The following is an 18,162-nucleotide window of genomic DNA, read 5'->3' as shown; positions in this document are numbered from 1 at the left end:
CAACCTTTCCACATGTGTGGTGTTAAGCATGTGAGGGTTACACACCCTGGTAGTTTACTCAAATTCAGATCAGATCAAAGTCTAAAATTAATTGAAAAGAGATATTTTCGGAAGGCTACATGCTTTATATCTTTATCAGCTTTCTTTCATCTTGATCTAAAATACAGTATTTGAGATAGGTATTTTCCTTTTTCTACAGATCAAACATACAGTACTTTAAAACCAGAGAAAGTTTAGCTGATTGAGTAGATCCCAATGTGGTCTGATAACCTTTGTAGCATTGCATGGCGGAATTGTACACAGATGAGAGCATCAATACATGCTCACTTATGATGATGAGTGATGATGTGTCATCGTTGTCTGCATTTGTTCTATTTCTGTCAGCCCTTCTCTCTAACACTGGGGCTCAATTATGATGAATGGCACTCACAATCTGCCAAGGCGTGGCATCAATCACCAAAATGCTGTCAATGTCCTCAGAGAGCAGGAGACAGACAACAAAAGATACACCACATTCATATCGCAGGTAAAACTGAAGGCGGTTGATGATGCCTGTATCAAATATCATTGAAGGTGTAACTCCTGTGTGCCCTCACTGAGGTGGAAATCTAAAACATTGCTACTCCTACAGTCTAGTTCACAGAGATTGTATCTAGAGCATTTAACACCTTTCCCCATGCATCACAAATACGTTGAATCGTGAGACTCGTTTGAATGCTTTCGAACTTTTTCTATAGGAATATAAAGAGGAAGTAAAATTTGGCATGAATAAGTGAAGGTCTATTGTACACAAACGTATGTGTTTGCAGAGCCCTCTTGTGGTCACATAGAGCACTGAAGTGTTATGTGTTTCTGAGTGTCTGAATATACAGTATTTCAGAATAAATATGCACATCCCAGTCACGATTAGAAAATGTCTATTTTTGCAAAACTAACTCAAACATAGATGCAAATATACCTCAAACATAGAATCACAAAGTAAATATGTTCAATATGTACATTCTGAATAAAACCAAAGTCTTTTGGTTGGAGTTCTCAAAACTCCTTAAAAAAGGAACGTACACTAATGTATTCATAACTCAAGCAATGCACTGAACACATGTTGATCCTTACAATGCTTAGTTATGAGGATAAGACATTTTCAGTGGATCAAATTTACATTGGCATTCTGTGAGTCAATATAGGTCCTTTATGAGAAAACCTGTTTTAAGATCAATGAAGTTCAGAATACTTATTTTCATTGTTAACTAAGGATTACATCTTAATTTCATAGTTATTTTCTCTGTAAAGACAAAATTATAGTTTTTGTATACATAGCAATGAGACAATACAACAATACACATCTCAAAGCATGAATCTGTTAATAAGTTAATTGTGTACAAAAATTAGGCCTTCGTTAGACCATGCAACCATCAGAGAAAAAATCCATTTAAATTACCAACACAAAAAAAGCCTATGAGCATTAAAATACAATACTAATGCTACATGTACAAAAGCTAAATGTACAATATACATACAACATTCAAATGAAAAACAAGTACATATAAATGTACATCAAGTTGTGGTTAGAAATAACCAGAAAAATATAACTCAATCTTATTAAAGGCAATTTTTCTATTGCCATCAGCTTTTCTACACTCAATAAAATAATTTTAAGATTTGTCAATTTCAATTTCATAACAAAACTAAATTGAATGGAGTAATCTTTAATAAAATAAATGAATAAAAAACTAAATATTTTAAACTTTGTAAGTTTACATTTGTTAAACATTACACAATTCAATTTGATTATGAAATTGTTATGAAATTAAAACTTGTAAATGTTAAAATATTTTTGAAAGTATATTGGAAGTTTCATTACAAAAACACTGCAGCTCGAATATGAAATTATTTTGGCAAATCATTTTGAGGCATTCTCTGACAGCCTGGTGCTCATTTGAATTGCTGCACATTCCATTATACTATTTACAATTAGTGGCATTTTCTATCAGAATTATAAATATTGGCATGTGGACATTGCAGAATTTACATTTTAAAATAAAGCTGGCATCAACAAAATCATATCACAGACTGAGCCCATTTGAAATAAAATCACCAAGGACTGAGTATATAACTCCATTACCTATAATAAAGGGCAAGCTGCTGTCATTTATCATGGATTTGAAAAATATTAATAAATAAGTATTGTAATATGTAATAAATACATAAGCCATATCATATTAGCAAATGACTGATGACATTTTGCATGTTTCACAAAAACAAAATGTTTAAAAAAAAAATGCTGCAGTGGAAATGTGTCATTTTCCAGAGTGTGGTTCAGAACAACTCTTTTACAGCTATTAGCATTTCATCATATCTGGTCAAAGAAATTGCAAAGACATTGGTGGTGATGTGGTGTAATTCAGTGGTGGTTCTGTGCAAACCCACATCCAGTGGCGGAGAAATGTCAGAAGGTAGTTCATAATTTAATTGGTTATAGATCTGTCTTGAGCAGTGAGCCAGCTCACTTTTGTTCTGAAATCTTTATCTAGAATTATGTTGAGCTTTTAGAGCATTCTGGTCTTAAAAGTACATAATGCTGCTTCTACCCCCAAATACAAGCAAATCAATGGTAAATATTAAAATATTTGCTTAATAAAAAGCATTAACTGTATGCTTTCCAATAGAACACTTGCAATACACTGGGGTACAATAGTTGGCTGGCAGCTTAAAAAGTCTCTGATTTGGGCAGGAATTGGCTGGTTTGGGGTGGATGCTGAAAAAGAGGGTCTGAGTGAACTGTGGGGATTCCCTTGGCTGGTAACTGGGACTGGTCACATGCTGTCAAGGAGATTTTGGTTGATATGGCGAATCTCTCTGAACATTTGTCCAAATACTGATTTTCATCATCTCCCACCCGTTCCTCATTTAGATTTTCATAACTGGAAATCCTGGAAGGCTGACATGACTCACAAGCCATGGAAATGGATAATGTTGGTTGGAAATTGTCTGGGGGTATATCAACCTCCACACTGCCCCCTGCTGTCTCTAAAGTGTCCTGCTCAAAGTTGTTAGATGTTTGTGAAGGCTTTGTACCAGAAGACATTACAGTTAGCAATCTATCATCCAAAGTTGTAGATGGAGTAGGGTCATGCAGCACAGGTTGGTTTTGCATTTCACCAAGCTTTGGGACAGTGTTTTTAGGGGGTTCATATGGAGGGGGCCATTCCCCACCATCTTCAGGGGCCCCGTCAAGAGTAAGCGGAATCTGACTGTGCACTAGAACAGGATCAGGTGAGGGCAGGGGTGACATACTGCCTGTGCCTCCATCTTTGAAGGGCTTTTTGTCCTGTGGAGGGCTGTCATCCAACATGATGGACTCCTGCTCTAGAGAGATGTGCAGAGAGGAAGGTGGGCGTTTGGTGAGTAGGGCTTTGTTGGGCGTATCTTCTGAGGGGCTTGGTTTGGGCCATTTCAACGGAGTCAGAACTACAGGCAGCTCCAGACCTAGAGGCTCTCTTGGAAACTCATCAGGCTTAGCTGAAAATTAAAGTAATAATGGTTAACAACAAGACTGGACTGAAAAATCTAGGTGACCTACATAAACTCATTAGCTGTGGTGAAAAATACATAATTTAGATACTAAATTAAATCATTGCATAGGCTTTGATAAATGTCAAAATATAAATAATTAAACATGGAATATGGATTGTTCTGTGGATGATATGATCAACCACATACCATAAAGGTTTAGTGAGTAGTCGTAAGTTCTCGTCACTGATTATGTAAAGAAATTAGTGTACAGCTAAGCATAAGTGTACTGTATAGCTTCATGCAGTTAGATATCATGTAAAGAAAATTAATGGACCTGGTGGTGGGAAGTCTAGCTTCATTTTGCGAAGTTCTGACATGAACACCTTAAGCTGCTCTATGACCAGGTCATCACTGAGGTAGATGGATTCTCCTATCTTCTCCTGCAGGAACTCTCTCAGGTCCTCCAGGGACATCTTAAGCAAATGCTCTAGACATGAGTAGTTACAGTTAGTGATTTGACACTGCAAAACATTAAAGGGAAAGTTCAACCAAAACATAAATCCTATCATGATTCTCACCCCCATTTTGATCCAAAACAATGTCACTCTTTTATTTTCTGTGGAACACAAAGGCAGATTTTAGCCAGAGTGACAGCCTCAGTCACCCTTTACATTTTTTTTGCAGTGAATTTAAATGGTGACTGAGGTTATCATTCTACCTTACATCTCCCTTTTTGTTCCATGGAATAAAGAATGTAAAATGGGTTTGGAATTGAATGAGAGTGTGCAAATGATGACAGAATTTTAAATTATGGGTGGACTATTCCTTTTTTTTCTTTTTCTTTCTTTTTTTTATCACTTTTCCCCTGATGGTGGCACGTTTACTCACCTCAATCTGGGTGGCGGAAGACAAGTCCTAGTTGCCTCCGCTTCTGAGACCATCAATCTGCGCATTTTATCACATGGCTCTTTGTGCATGACACCATGGAGACTCCCAGCACGTGGAGGCTCATGCTACTCGCCGCAATCCACACACAACTTACCACACGCCCCGTTGAGAGCGAGAACCACTAATCACAACCACGAGTAAGTTGCCCCAAGTGACTCTACCCTCCCTAGAAACCGGGCCAATTTGGTTGCTTAGGAGACCTGGCTGGAGTCACTCAGCACACCCTGGATTCGAACTTGCGACTCCAGGGGTGGTAGTCAGCGTCAATACTTGCTGAGCTACACCCCCCTGAGTGAACTATTCCTTAAAGTGATCATGACATGGAGAATTATATTTTCCATGTCCTTCTGACAAATAAGAGGTCATTGTTTTATAAAACATATCATACATTTCAGTTTCAGAACTATGTTCTTTGATTGTAATCTCAACCAAACAATTTGAGGTGGTCAGAACCCCTTTCAAGTAGATAAGACTATTATGCCGATTGTATCCATTGAAAATAGCAGCATGGGAGCGCTCCAGAGATGGCTGCCGAGTGGACTGACTTGTTTTGAAAAAAACGTTGGCATGCTATGTCTTTTCTAACTAATTTACTATGTCTAATTGATTTAATAGAATCAGAATTAGAGCCATTAAATTAGACAACCCCCCTCTTTCCAAAACACCACCCTCCAAAGATAGTTTTGAGAACATCGCCAAACAGTAGAGCAGCCTGTTCTTCTCACGGCTGTCAAACAAAACAGTACCAAAATAGTCCCCTCAGTGGACAACCTATATTACTCTGAATATGATGTTAAACCATAATGTGCTCAAATAACCTATCCACACATCACATTTTGTTTGCTGTTTACACAGTCTAGTGCTGTCACAGAGACTGGTGAGATATCTCAGGACACTCATTTCTGATATTTTTTAGGGAGAAGGAACATTTTCTGCAAACCATTCCATTAAAAAAAAAAGTTACCGCACCTTTAAGCTTATCTCTCTCTCTCTCTCTCTCTATCTCGCTCTCTATCTCTATCTATCTACAGTTGTAGTCTACATACACCTTTATGCAAATACATTTAAACTCAGTTTTTCCACAATTCCTGACATTTAACCGTAAAAAACATCCCATCTTAGGTCAGTTAGGATCTCTACTTTATTTTAATAATGTGAAATGTCAGAATAATAGTAGAAAGAATGATTCTTTCATCACATTCCCAGTGGGTCAGAAGTTTACATACACTTTGTTAGTATTTGGTAGCATTGCCTTTAAATTGTTTAACTTGGGTCAAATGTTTTGGGTAGCCTTCCACAAGCTTCTCACAATAAGTTGCTGGACTTTTGGCCCATTCCTCCAGACAGAACTGCTGTCACTGAGTCAGGTTTTTAGGCCTCCTTGCTCACACATGCTTTTTTAGTTCTGCCCACAAATTTTCTATTGGATTGAGGTCAGGGCTTTGTGATGGCCACTCCAATACCTTGACTTTTGTTGACCTTAAGCTATTTTGCCACAACATGGTATATGTCATTGTCCATTTGGAAGACCCATTTATGACCAAGTTTTAACTTCCTGGATGTTGTCTTGTGTGTTGCTTCAATATATCCACATACTTTTCCTTCCTCGTTATGCCATCTATTTTGTGAAGTGAACCAGCCCATCTTGCAGCAAAGCACCCCCACAACATGATGTTGCCACCCCCATGCTTCACGGTTCTTCGGCTTGCAAGCCTCACCCTTTTTCCTCCAAACATCATGATGGTCATTATGGCCAAAAAGATAAATCTTTGTTTCATCAGACCAGCGGACATTTTTCTGGAAAGTATGATCTTTGTCCCCATGTGCACTTGCAAAATGTAGTCTGGATTTTTTATGGCAGTTTTAGAGCAGTGGCTTCTTCATTGCTGTTCAGACTTTCAGGTTATGTCAAAATAGGACTTGTTTTACAGTGGCTATTGTGACAGGGCGGAGGGCGGGTACGGGTCATGATTATACACACCCCGGTCCCTTATCAGGCTAATCAAGCCTCCGAGAGGGATAAAGGCTGACTGCGGATGGTGACATGCGACAGAGAGAGAATGTTACGGGCAGCTGACCGTCATGTTTGTGTTTGTGTCTTTTGTTTAAGTTTTTCATCAAAATATTATTTATATTGTCAAGCCTGTTCTTGCCATCTCCTTGCCTTGTTCCCTTTACAGATATAGATACTAGTCTACCGGTTTCCTCCAGCACCTTCACATGGTCCTTTGCTGTTGTTCTGGGGTTGATTTCCACTTTTCACACCAAACTACGTTAATATCTAGGAGACAGAGTTCATCTTCTTCCTGAATGCTATGATGGCTGTGTGATCCCATGGTGTTTATCCTTACATACTATTGTTTGTACAGATGAAAGTGGTACCTTCAGGCATTAGGAAATTGCTCCCAAGGATGAACCAGACTTGTGGAGGTCCACAATTGTTGGCTGAATTCTTCTGATTTTCCCATGATGTCAATCAAAGAGGCACTGAATTTGAAGGTAGGCCTTAAAATACATCCACAAGTACACCTCCAATTGACTCAAATTAGCCAATTAGCCTATCAGAGGCTAATTGGTTTATAGCATAAAGGCTTGACATAATTTTCTGGAATTTACCAAGCTGCTTAAAGGCACAGTTAACTTAGTGTATGTAAACTTCTGACCCACTGGAATTGTGATATAGTCAATTAAAAGAGAAACAATCTGTCTGTAAACATTTGTTGGAAAAAATACTTGTGTCATGCACAAAGTAAATAGTCCTAAACAACTTGCCAAAACTACAGTTTGCTAATATGAAATATGTGGAGAGGTTAAAAAAATTGTTTTAATGACTTAACCCTAAGTGTATGCAATCTTCTGATTTCAACCGTATCTATCTAAGCCAACATCAAAGTTTGCTTTAAAAAATATTTTAGTATTATGACACTAAATGAAAGAAACGTGGCAAAAAAAGAGGAACTCACTTTTGTGGAGCTGTAGGATAGTGTACGCCATGGCTGTCAGAACTTTTTCGCCCTCTAGGATGAAGATGTCCCACAGACGTAAGGTCAAAGTGAATGGGGTCTGTAAAAGGTGACAATTATGTGGATACATTTAAACTGACATCTCAATCAGTTCCTGGCTTTATAACAAAAAATTTACTCTGTGAGATATCTCTGTGCATAAGACCACAAATTCAGCTTTAAACTGGGGCCCCTGTTGATCTAAAGCTAATCTCTCTCAGTCAGTGAGCCTCCTGCCAGTCCACAAGCAGCTCTGCAACAGTGCTGGACAGGATTCTGCAGTGCTCACAATGGCTGCTCTCTTTCCTCCACAGCCAAACCCACAGGATTGTGTAGACATATTGCAAACACTGAAACACCCTTGTCTGTCTGCTAATTACACAGTATTCCTGCATCAATCCCTCCATCATGAGGCCCTGACAAAGAAAGAAAGAGGGGAGCACTTTCTTCTCTTTTCCATCAGTTTCTTAAACCCTATTCCTCTTAGCCAAAAACCAACCTCAAATCTACATTCTCATGATTTAGACTGGTGTATTGTGGCTACTTATTTTAGCATTTATCAAACGAGTATGTCAAATATATCACTAGCTTGTACTGAAAGTGCTCTATAAATAAAGTTGAGTTGAGTTGAGTAGCTTTTACTGTGCTTAATGTGTTGATGGATAAAGAGTAGAGTTATTCCAAAAGGTTGCCCCCCCTACTATAATGTCAGAAACTACTGACCTCCTTCCTCCCACTTCATGGCAAAAGCACTGGAACATTGTGTATTGAGCCAAATGCCAACCAATAAAAACTTGTTTGACGCCTATTAATCATGCTGTAGTCACTCTGCTTAAACTGTTTCCATGTGTAGCCAAAAGTGTGTTCTTCCGTTAATGTATCCTTGCTTAAAAAGATATTTGGAGTATAATGGATAGTTCACACAGAAAGGAAAATTCTGTCATAATTTACTCACCCTCATGTTGCTCCAAACCTTTATGACTTAATTTATTCCATGGAACACAAATGGCTATGTTAGCATACTGTACATCATTCACTTTCATTGCATCTTTTTTCCATAAAAAGTGAATGGTGACTAAGGATACCTTTGTGCCAAAAATCACTTTTTGTGTGGCATGGAAGAAAGTCAAATGGGTTTGGAACAAAATGAAGGTTAGAAGATGATGACATAATTTTCCTATTTGGGTGAACCCAAACAAACTACTGATCACAAAGTTGAAGAAATGGCCATCTAGTGATCTGCACTTTCTTTGTTTATTTTCTGCTCGGATGACAGGTTATATCAAGTCAGCTGGAATGTCTCACTCTCTTTACTACTTACCCTGCTTGGCACCTAACTTTTGTACACCAAATAATTTAGATTAGTCATCCCATCACTTGTCATTTCTTTTACTGCATCACTGCGATTCCAATGATCTGCAGGCTGAGTTTCCACATCTTTGTTCACGTCTACTATATTAGACATAATATCTGCCTGTATAACCCTTACTGTCCACTTAACACCTCAAGATTAATACATTGAGTCTGAACAGGTCTCTGCACACACATCTGATTTATCATTTCCTTGAACTTTGATATCTAAGCTTAGCAGGTGATTTAGCATGGATTCCTAGCTACCTACTATTTGCCGTTCACATATCACACTAATAAATCACAATGTAAAAGGTTACATTCATTCATAACAAATGGCTTCAAAACATCTACATGCAAACACTTACCCTGTCAATAAAACATTGGAGGAACCATTTAGTGCTGTAAATGCCACTAGACATCTGCTCCTTATCCTAAGGTTAGTGCAACACCAATGCAGGTAGATGATGGTGGGCAGGGATGGAAGAGAAATGTTAAGAGGGAACCACGGCGAGCAGGGAGAAACAAAGGGAAAGAAAACTCATTAGAAATTGATATACCTTAAGTTTATATCCTTATGTAACTTTAAGTGATAGTACGGCAAAAAAATTATTGACTTTACTCCCAGTGAAGTTGCTCTAAACCTGTATGACTTTCTTCTGTGGAATACAAAGGGAGATGTTATTGAGATTGTTATCCTCAGTCACCCTTCACTTTCATTGCATCTTTTTTCCATGATATGAAAGTGAATCTTGACTAAGCCTTACATTCTAACATCTCCTATTGTGTTCCACGGAAGAAAGAAAGACATACAGGTTTGAAACAACATGACGGAGTAATTTTTGAGTGAACTAATTCTTTGACTAATCTCAGAAATGCAAAATACATGCAGCAGTCTTTTAAATGCTGAACAATCTTACCAAATGTTTCTTTAGTTTGGGTAAAAGTTTGGAAAGAATCTGGTCGTGGTGGTTCTGGAACCGCTGAAGTTTGGGAAATCCGGGGATGAAGAATCCTTTGACAGGTTGAAAAAGGGAAAGCATTATCAAATTTGCACATCTTTCCCAACACTAGAGATACACCAACATCTGTTAAATTCCCAAACAATCTTTATCTCATGTTGTAACATAATGTATCTTATATGCATGAAATTAAATAAACATTTAATATATTTTGCCAAGAAGAGAAAAGGGCTTACCATGCATTGCATGTTTCTGATTGGTCAACAGCTGCGTCAGAGCCCAGAAAGCATCCTCTTCATTCATGAACATTAACAGAATAGCAGCAATCTGACTCATGCCCTGGCAGTAACTCACTTCCTGTGGACAAGAACAGACGAAGTCAGCTGTTATGTAACTCATTCTTTTTTGAACTATCCTCTTCAAGGATAGTTCACTCATGAAAATTAATTTCGACCCTTGTATTATTCCAAACCCCTATGACTTTCTTTTTTCCAAATGGCTATGCTAGGGAGACTGTGAGGAACAAACAGCATTAATCACCTTTCACTTTTAATGTGTGGAAAAAGGATGGAATGAAAGCAAGTAAATAGTGACTGAGGCTAACACTCTGCACAAAATGTACAATGGAAGAAAAATAATGCAAGAATTTTAATTTGTGGGTGAACCATTAATCCTTCAAGCAAGTATCAGAGTGTATTCTTACCGTGTTATAAACTGAGTATGCAGAGAGCACATGGAATAAAGATTGCTGCCTGTGAAGATAAGAACAGCTTGTGTCAGGCTCAGATCACAACCAGAAAACTCTCCTCTGGCAGTCTTTACGAAAAGCCACACCACAGTGAAACAAACACATATCAGCAACACGTGAATCAAACATCCATATTATAATGATCCACAATTCATTCCTTTAAATTACAGTTGAGTCCCTCCCTTCATGTGCAAGCAATAATGACACCCTTTAGATGAGCAAGACTTTCCACTTGGCTGTCTTATGTCTGCAATCTATTAAATCCTCAGTGACACAAATCCTGTTTCTGGCCTGTTGGGGGAACAAGCTTTGAAAATCGAAAAACAGCTCCAGACATTGTCTGCAGCAGTAGTAAAGAGTGAGCACAATTATAAAGATTTATTATCATACTATCTATTTTTATAAATGTATAAATTATACTATTTATTGGGACAATCATTTATACCTGCATAGAAATAACATACGATCATACAGTGGCACAATTTTCTTTTTTTTTTTTTAACAAAAAGAAGTTTTAAAATAGGTTTAAAACAATATATATATTTACTTTTCAAAAATAAGATAAAAGGTGTTTTAATATTGTGTGGCTGGAACATGTCTATTGACAATGTGATGAACTACATGTATGGTTACTCTACAAGGACACCTGTGTAAACTAGAGGGGAACTGACTTTATCCATCAAACTGACATCAGTTGCCAAAGAAATCATCAAAATTAATTGCAAAAATGGTTCAGCGATGTGTATTTAGTTCTGAGAATTTGCAGATGCCGATTCTATTAGCAGATGCCACTTGGCACATCTATTGTGACAGAATTTTGACTTAAAGGGATGGTTCACCAATTCTGCTATAATTTACTCAACTTCTTGTTGTGCCAAACCTGTATGATTATTTATTTTTTTATACCTGGGGTACACAAAAGCATGTGTTAGGAAGAATGACAGCCTTAAGACCTCTGTAGACTTCCTTCGAATCAAAAGAACAAAGGGTCGTGACGTAATTTAGAACAAAATCTTTCCAAAAAGGTGTTTTTGAGATTCGGTAGTTCGTAATAACTTGCTAGGGCAAATATTCAGGGAAAATTCTTACTGACTGTTAAATGTGTTCTTAAGCCATATTCACATTATCAGGGATTTTGTCGCTGGATGCGACAGGAGACCATTCATTTTCAATGAGAGCTGGCGACTTTGGCGACAGGATGTGGGCGTGTCAAGAGATGCAACAAAGTTGAAAAAAGTTCAACTTTATGCAAATGGAGAACAATATCGCAAAACAACAGTCATTGAGAAAAGACAGTGAAACTCACATCATCTGTCTCTTGTGAGATAATGGAGTGCAGGAAAGATGGAGGAGTTGTTGTTGTCATCGATTTCACTGTTCTATATCATGACACTGTGGTCTAAAGCACATGACTGTTAATCAGAAGGACACTGGTTCGATCCCCACAGCCACCACCATTGTGTCCTTGAGCAAGGCACTTAAGTCCAGGTTGCTCCAGGGGGTTTGTCCCTGTAATAAATGCACTGTAAGTCGCTTTGGATAAAAGCGTCTGCCAAATGCATAAATGTAAATGTAAATGGATATAATAAAGCAATGATGCATGGTTTACCATGTCAGAAATTGTCAGAAGTTTGATTGATGCATTGAAAGATCGATCTTTGTGTTGATATTTCGCATTGATATTTCGCATTGCATTGAGTTTTGCTACAATCTATAACTTTCCCATTCAGAATGCTAAATTTTAGCGGAAAGTAAACTGATTTCTTATCAAATTGCATAATATACCTGAAATTGTCGACATTGTGTGTGAGTTTATTTCATACAATAACAGATTGTTCATCTTGTTCATGATAGAATGCAATGAGCACAGCTGAGCACTCTCCCCTGCAGACTGTTCATTATTAGAGGCAAAACAAATGATTCCTTGTCAAATAAGAATGATATATTGGTTTTATTGGCAATCTAGTTAATATGTATCAGGAAAATATCAGATTTTCTAAAGCTACTACCAGTTGTGCAGCTAACCAATAGAGTGACAGCAGTAGGAACGTCCACTAGTAACAAGAAATACAGATAATAGCGACATCTAGCCACAAAATTCCCTGACAATGTGAATGGGGCTTTGGTCAACGTCATCGGTAGGTGTGATCTGGAGCTCCACCTACTGTTTTTTTTTTTTTTATCCCCTTTTCTCACAATTTGGAATGCCCAATTCCCACTACTTAGTAGGTCCTTGTGGTGGCACGGTTACTCACCTCAACCCGGGTGGCGGAGGATAAGTCTCAGTTGCCTCCACTTCCGTCACGCCGCGCATCTTATCACGTGGCTCGTCGTGCATGACACTGCATGTGGAGGCTCGTGCTTTTCTCCACGATCCACGCACAATTTACCACATGCCCCATTGAAAGCGAGAACCACTAATCATGACTAAGAGGAGGATACCCCATGTGACTCCCTAGCAACCGGGCCAATTTGATTTCTTAGGAGACCTGGCTGGAGTCACTCAGCACATCCTGGAATCGAACTCATGACTCCAGGAGTGGTAGTCAGCGTCAATACTCGCTGAGCTATCCAGGCCCCCCTGAGCTCCAACTAATTTGAGGCTGGCAGCTAAATCCTGTTCTTCAGTCAGTTAAGATCAATCAACATGAACACACAGGCGTGCAGAGTTAATAGAGAGCTGTTGCAATCTTACCTACATCTGTACGACCATTTGCGTAGAGACATTTTCTAAGAACATGTCATTAAATACTTTTGTTTCATTAGTCTACAAAAGGAGTCAAATATTTTCGAATACTCTTAATTGCCCATTCACTCTACTCATGTGCCTACAGCAGCGAAAGCCATTCACACATCTGCCCATAGTAAGGTATACCTATCATCATTCTTTTGTCTGTATTCTGACCACTAACACTTTTATACACCCATTTTTGCAGTAGTATCAGTGTCACCATAAATGACAACAGCAGTGTAACTGGCACAGATTATGGCCATGAATAACGTGTTAGTGCATTAGCTTCATGAATATAGAACGTAAACAAGACAAATGACACATTTCTCACATCATCGAGAAGTTAAAACAGCTTGTTTTATTGATCTTGTGTGAATTCTACTCATAGAATGAGGCACGAAGTAATTTAAAAAAAAAATTAATGTCACATTAGTTGATGTTTTACATGTATTCTTGAGCGTCCGCATATTTAAATGTTCCTCAAATGCCTACCACAGCAGCATGGCCATCATCTGAATGTTCACAAAAAGTTCTGGGGCCTTTAGTCACCATTCAGTTTCATTTTATGGAAAAAGTTGCAATGAAAGTAAATGATGACAGAAATGGACATTCTGCCTACCATCTCCTTTTGTGTACCATGGGGAAAAAGTCATACAGGCCAGGAACAACGTGAGGATGAGGAAATGATGATAATGTTTGGGTGAACTCTCCAATTAACTACCTAAATATCTTTTTAGATTTGTTGTGTAATAAAAAGTTGCCTCCTGTATGATAACCCTTTTATAGGAAGACAATAAAATGTATACATACACATAGACAAAAGTGGATGTGGGCAGCTAGTTACAGGTTGTAGTTTCTTTAGGCATGCACTTTTCTACTTGAATAAACCATTTAAGGGCCATTACTATTATGTGAAACTTCAATATGAAGTAAAAATCTGTATATAGTAATTTCTCTACTGCATGGGTGGTGAAACCAAGCAGAGCTGTTAAGTAACCCAAAAGCCTATGGGAATCAATAGCTCTTGTGTCAAGTGGTTCTGATGTAGACACTCCTGAGCCCCTTATATTTTATATTCAGTTATAAATTGTGGTGCTCAGCCCATGTGCAGAAAATTAGCGCCAGTGTAGTAAAGAATGTTGGTGTCAGTGTGCTAGTGTTAATTCAATGACCAGCATTATAAGATAAGCGTTTAAATTGCACATGAGGGAGATGAATAGAACAGAGCTAAAGAAACATGCATTGTTTTGCAGAAATAGCAATAGACGACAAATTTTGGAACCGATTTAATTTCAGACTTCATATGCAAAATCAAATTAAATCTGTTACTGTATCTCACTATAGTGCATTTTAAAGCATGACTGTGTTACTTACTTCAGACCGAATCTATCCATGAACATGATGTGGTTTCGAAAGGTCCTGTTGATATCAAGGTCAATTTGTTTTATTTCTGGGGAGTACAGTTGGGCTTGCTCCTTCATTCTCTGTCAATCAAATAAACTCAACTTAAATGGTATTCGAGACAAGCATTTCAGATATACATTTACATAATCATTTGTGTAAAATAACCTGTATACACTGTAAAAGTGGTAAGGTTTTGTTAATACAATTGTTACCTTTCTATCTGATCTAAACAAAATTTTCTGGTGAAACATAATGTAGTCAGGTTGATTCAGTCATATTAAATCATATTTTTGACTATATTAAAACCAGTTAATTTAGATGTTCCCAAATGAAGCAAATTTTTTGGTTACCTGACAAAAATGGTAATGTTTGTCATGTTTTGTTCTATTCAATCTCTAGCCATGCTTTGTTTCATCCATCAGGCTGTTTTCAGATCCGAAACTTTATCCTTATGAAATAGCTCTACCACAACACCACTCCAGTAATCCCACTCTCACCAAACATCTTAAAGCCAGCAGAGAGTCATGATTACACCGTGACCATAGGTTGCAGCTAAAACTGCTGAACTATTGTGTGAAAATGAGTGTTTGTGTTTGCGGGTTTATTTCCTGTACCTCATACTTTCCTGCATTATCGTTCTTCACTTTCTCAACATCCAGTAGCAGGGCCCAGGCTTGCCCTCTCAACTGTAGTGGAATTCCTTTATAAACCCTCTTAATCATCTGCACAAAGACACAACGAGTAAGGGTTGTGTGTTTAATACATTAATTTGCTTCTCCTTTGAGCAACAAAATCAAATACAGAAACTTGCTTACGGTAATATTTAAAGAGGGTTAAAGAACATCAAGGCCAGAGTTGACAACATTTAGCTTACTTAATCTTTAAGATACAATGCCAAATTATCAATTTATTTGGTCAAGTGGTACATTTAATGTTTGCCTTATTCAGGGCTACATAACAAGAGCTCTCTCTGATTTTCAGATAAATTATTGTATAACAGCTTTGCTCTGCATGCTTGCAGTCAGTTTCTGAGATTATGGTTGCAATCTCACCCGGTCACTGTTCTTGTACTTGCTCCAGTTCTTTAACATCTTCAGCCATTTCTGTACCCTCTCAATCTCCACCTGTTTTTGCTGCAAAGGAAGGAACGTTGAGATTTTAAGAAAAATTATTTGCAAAACAAAGTTAATTATAATAATATTAAAAAAGACCCAGTGAATTCACTTGATAAGTGTCCCTTCCTTTCCTGAGCTTACATATTTCCTAATGAAATAGGTAGTTTGGGCTAGACATAAATAGATATAAAAAAAATACTCAATAGGCTTTAGCTATGTCACAGCCATGAAAATTATATGCAAAATGCACTTTAAGCCACAAAAATTGGCTTTTTTGTCTTCTGATTAACACTTTTATTGATTCAGACACATGAATCAGAAAAGCAAACATATATATACACAGAATCAACTTTTATTCCCCATAATTCCCTTTCGCCAACCCAATCCCCAACCCCACCCTGACCCCCAACAAACATCCCTGTTGTTCAACTTGAGAATACACACAAAAAAAAAATAATTATAATATATATATATATAAATTAAACACAAATAAAAATCACACACATTTAAAACTACACATCTCTCTCCACTTCCCCTCCCCGAGAGACCTACAAATATGCCAAATAGCTGCCCCATTATCCATTAAACAGTTCCACGTTTCCCTGTCTTCTATTTGACATTTCTTCGAATGCCGCCAACCTGCCCATCTCTTTGCACCACTCCCGAAATGAGGGCGCTCCAGCAGACCTCCATCCACTAAGGATGACCTGCTTGCCGATCACAACACTGGCTAGGACCCAATTTTTTATATATTTATCCCCTATATTAATGACCGCCCCATCGCCTAAAATACAGTGTCTGGGGCAAAATGACATTTGAGTGTCCAATAAGTCACATAAAAAACTCTGAACCCTTAACCACAATCTTAGATTTTAACAGGCCACCAAAAAACACGGGTTGTGTCCCAATCTTCTGATTGGCATGTCTTTAAGACCAAGCCTATACAATCTAGAGGGAGGGTCCAATAGAATCGTTGTAAAATCTTAAATTGCATAAGGCGCACCCTTGCATCTCTAGATGTAGACTTGACGTTTTTTTAGAATCCCAGCCCACACTCCCTCCTCCAATACCAAGTCCAATACCATAAATCTTTCTTCCATAGTCTCTTGAGAGAAGTTGAAGCTCCATCCCATAGACTCTGAATTAGCAGGGAGTAATACAGTGATGCCTCATGGCCTTTTCCAAAAGCATTAATCACCACTTCCAGAGAATCTGTTGCTTTATGGGGGTGTGTGGTACTCACAAAAATAGCACAAAGCAGGTGGTGCAGCTGTAAATACCTAAAGAACTGAGATCTGGTAATCACAATTTTCAAAGGATCTCAACACTCCATTCTCATACAAGTCACCAAATGCGAGATAACGGGGTATAACTTAACTTCTCCGGTTAGTTTGATAGAAAGGCATTGCAATGGCGAAATAGGGGCAAGACCTTCCTGTTCAATACAAAACCAGGGAGGGGCTCTCTCAGGTGGAAGCAACCAATGAGCAAAATGTCTGAGACTGAATGCATTATAATAAAACAAAATCTTGTGTAACCTAGCCCAGATTTGTCAATCGGCCTATGCAATTTATTGAAATATATTCTTGGATGTTTACCATTCCAAATGAAGTACTTCGCTATGCCATCAAATTGCTTAAAATAAGAGACAGGGACTTTCACAGGGAGAAATTATTGCAGGTAGTTGAATTTTGGAATACAATTCATTTTAATAACATTAACCTTCCAAATCATAGATAAATGTAATGAAGCCCACCTGCCCACATCGCTCAAAAAACTTTTTATTAAAGGGTCAAAATTAACTCTAACTAAATCACACAAATTTGCTGGGAATAAAATGCCCAAATACTTAATGCCCTGTTTGGGCCACTGGAAGGCACCTGGCTGAAAAGCAGTTACTGCGCAGTGTGCTGTCAAAGCCAAAGCTTCGGATTTAGACCAACTGACTCTGTATCCTGAGAATTTAGAAAAGGAATTAATAATTATGTGGAGGCAAGGCATATATCTATTAGAGTCGGAGACGAATAATAAAATATAATCTGCGTAAAGCAAAAGCTTTTACACCATACCTCTTGCCACCACCCCTGGAAAATCATCCTCCTTTCTTATTGCAGCTGCTAATGTTTCCAGGGCAAGACAGAACAATAATGGGGAAAGAGAGCAACCCTGCTGGGTGCCCCTATCCAGAATAAAATAATCTGAAATGAATCCATTTGTTTCCATAGAGACTCTGTACCACCACTACCGGGTGTCAATAAAGTAACTTTATCCATCCAATAAAAGTATTCCCGAGCCTGTATATTTCCAAAATCTTACAGAGATAATCCCATTCTACCATATTAAATGCTTTTTCAGCGTCAAGTGAAATGGCAGCTAACAGAGTCTGACC

The 18,162-nt window shown here is 38.0% G+C and overlaps 1 protein-coding gene across 1 annotated transcript in view; it reads right to left on the bottom strand.

Annotated features, from left to right (window-relative positions):
* Window positions 1–906: 906 nt before the first annotated feature.
* si:ch211-288d18.1 (USP6 N-terminal-like protein) overlaps window positions 907–18,162 on the bottom strand; it is a 51,526-nt gene continuing 34,270 nt past the window's right edge. Inside the window, exons 5-14 of the mRNA XM_052151601.1 lie at window positions 15,711–15,791; window positions 15,273–15,380; window positions 14,629–14,738; window positions 10,479–10,527; window positions 10,012–10,132; window positions 9,734–9,828; window positions 9,182–9,247; window positions 7,425–7,524; window positions 3,848–4,000; window positions 907–3,519 (exon numbers count right to left, since the gene is read on the bottom strand). Of these exons, the coding sequence (XP_052007561.1) occupies window positions 2,708–3,519; window positions 3,848–4,000; window positions 7,425–7,524; window positions 9,182–9,247; window positions 9,734–9,828; window positions 10,012–10,132; window positions 10,479–10,527; window positions 14,629–14,738; window positions 15,273–15,380; window positions 15,711–15,791 (1,695 nt within the window). The 3' untranslated portion in view covers window positions 907–2,707. The remainder of the gene's footprint in view (window positions 3,520–3,847; window positions 4,001–7,424; window positions 7,525–9,181; window positions 9,248–9,733; window positions 9,829–10,011; window positions 10,133–10,478; window positions 10,528–14,628; window positions 14,739–15,272; window positions 15,381–15,710; window positions 15,792–18,162) is intronic.

The sequence above is a fragment of the Xyrauchen texanus genome, chromosome 1, assembly GCF_025860055.1.
Source record: "Xyrauchen texanus isolate HMW12.3.18 chromosome 1, RBS_HiC_50CHRs, whole genome shotgun sequence".
In the NCBI taxonomy this organism is placed as follows: Eukaryota; Metazoa; Chordata; class Actinopteri; order Cypriniformes; family Catostomidae; genus Xyrauchen; species Xyrauchen texanus.
This window is presented reverse-complemented; position numbering and strand designations above follow the sequence as displayed.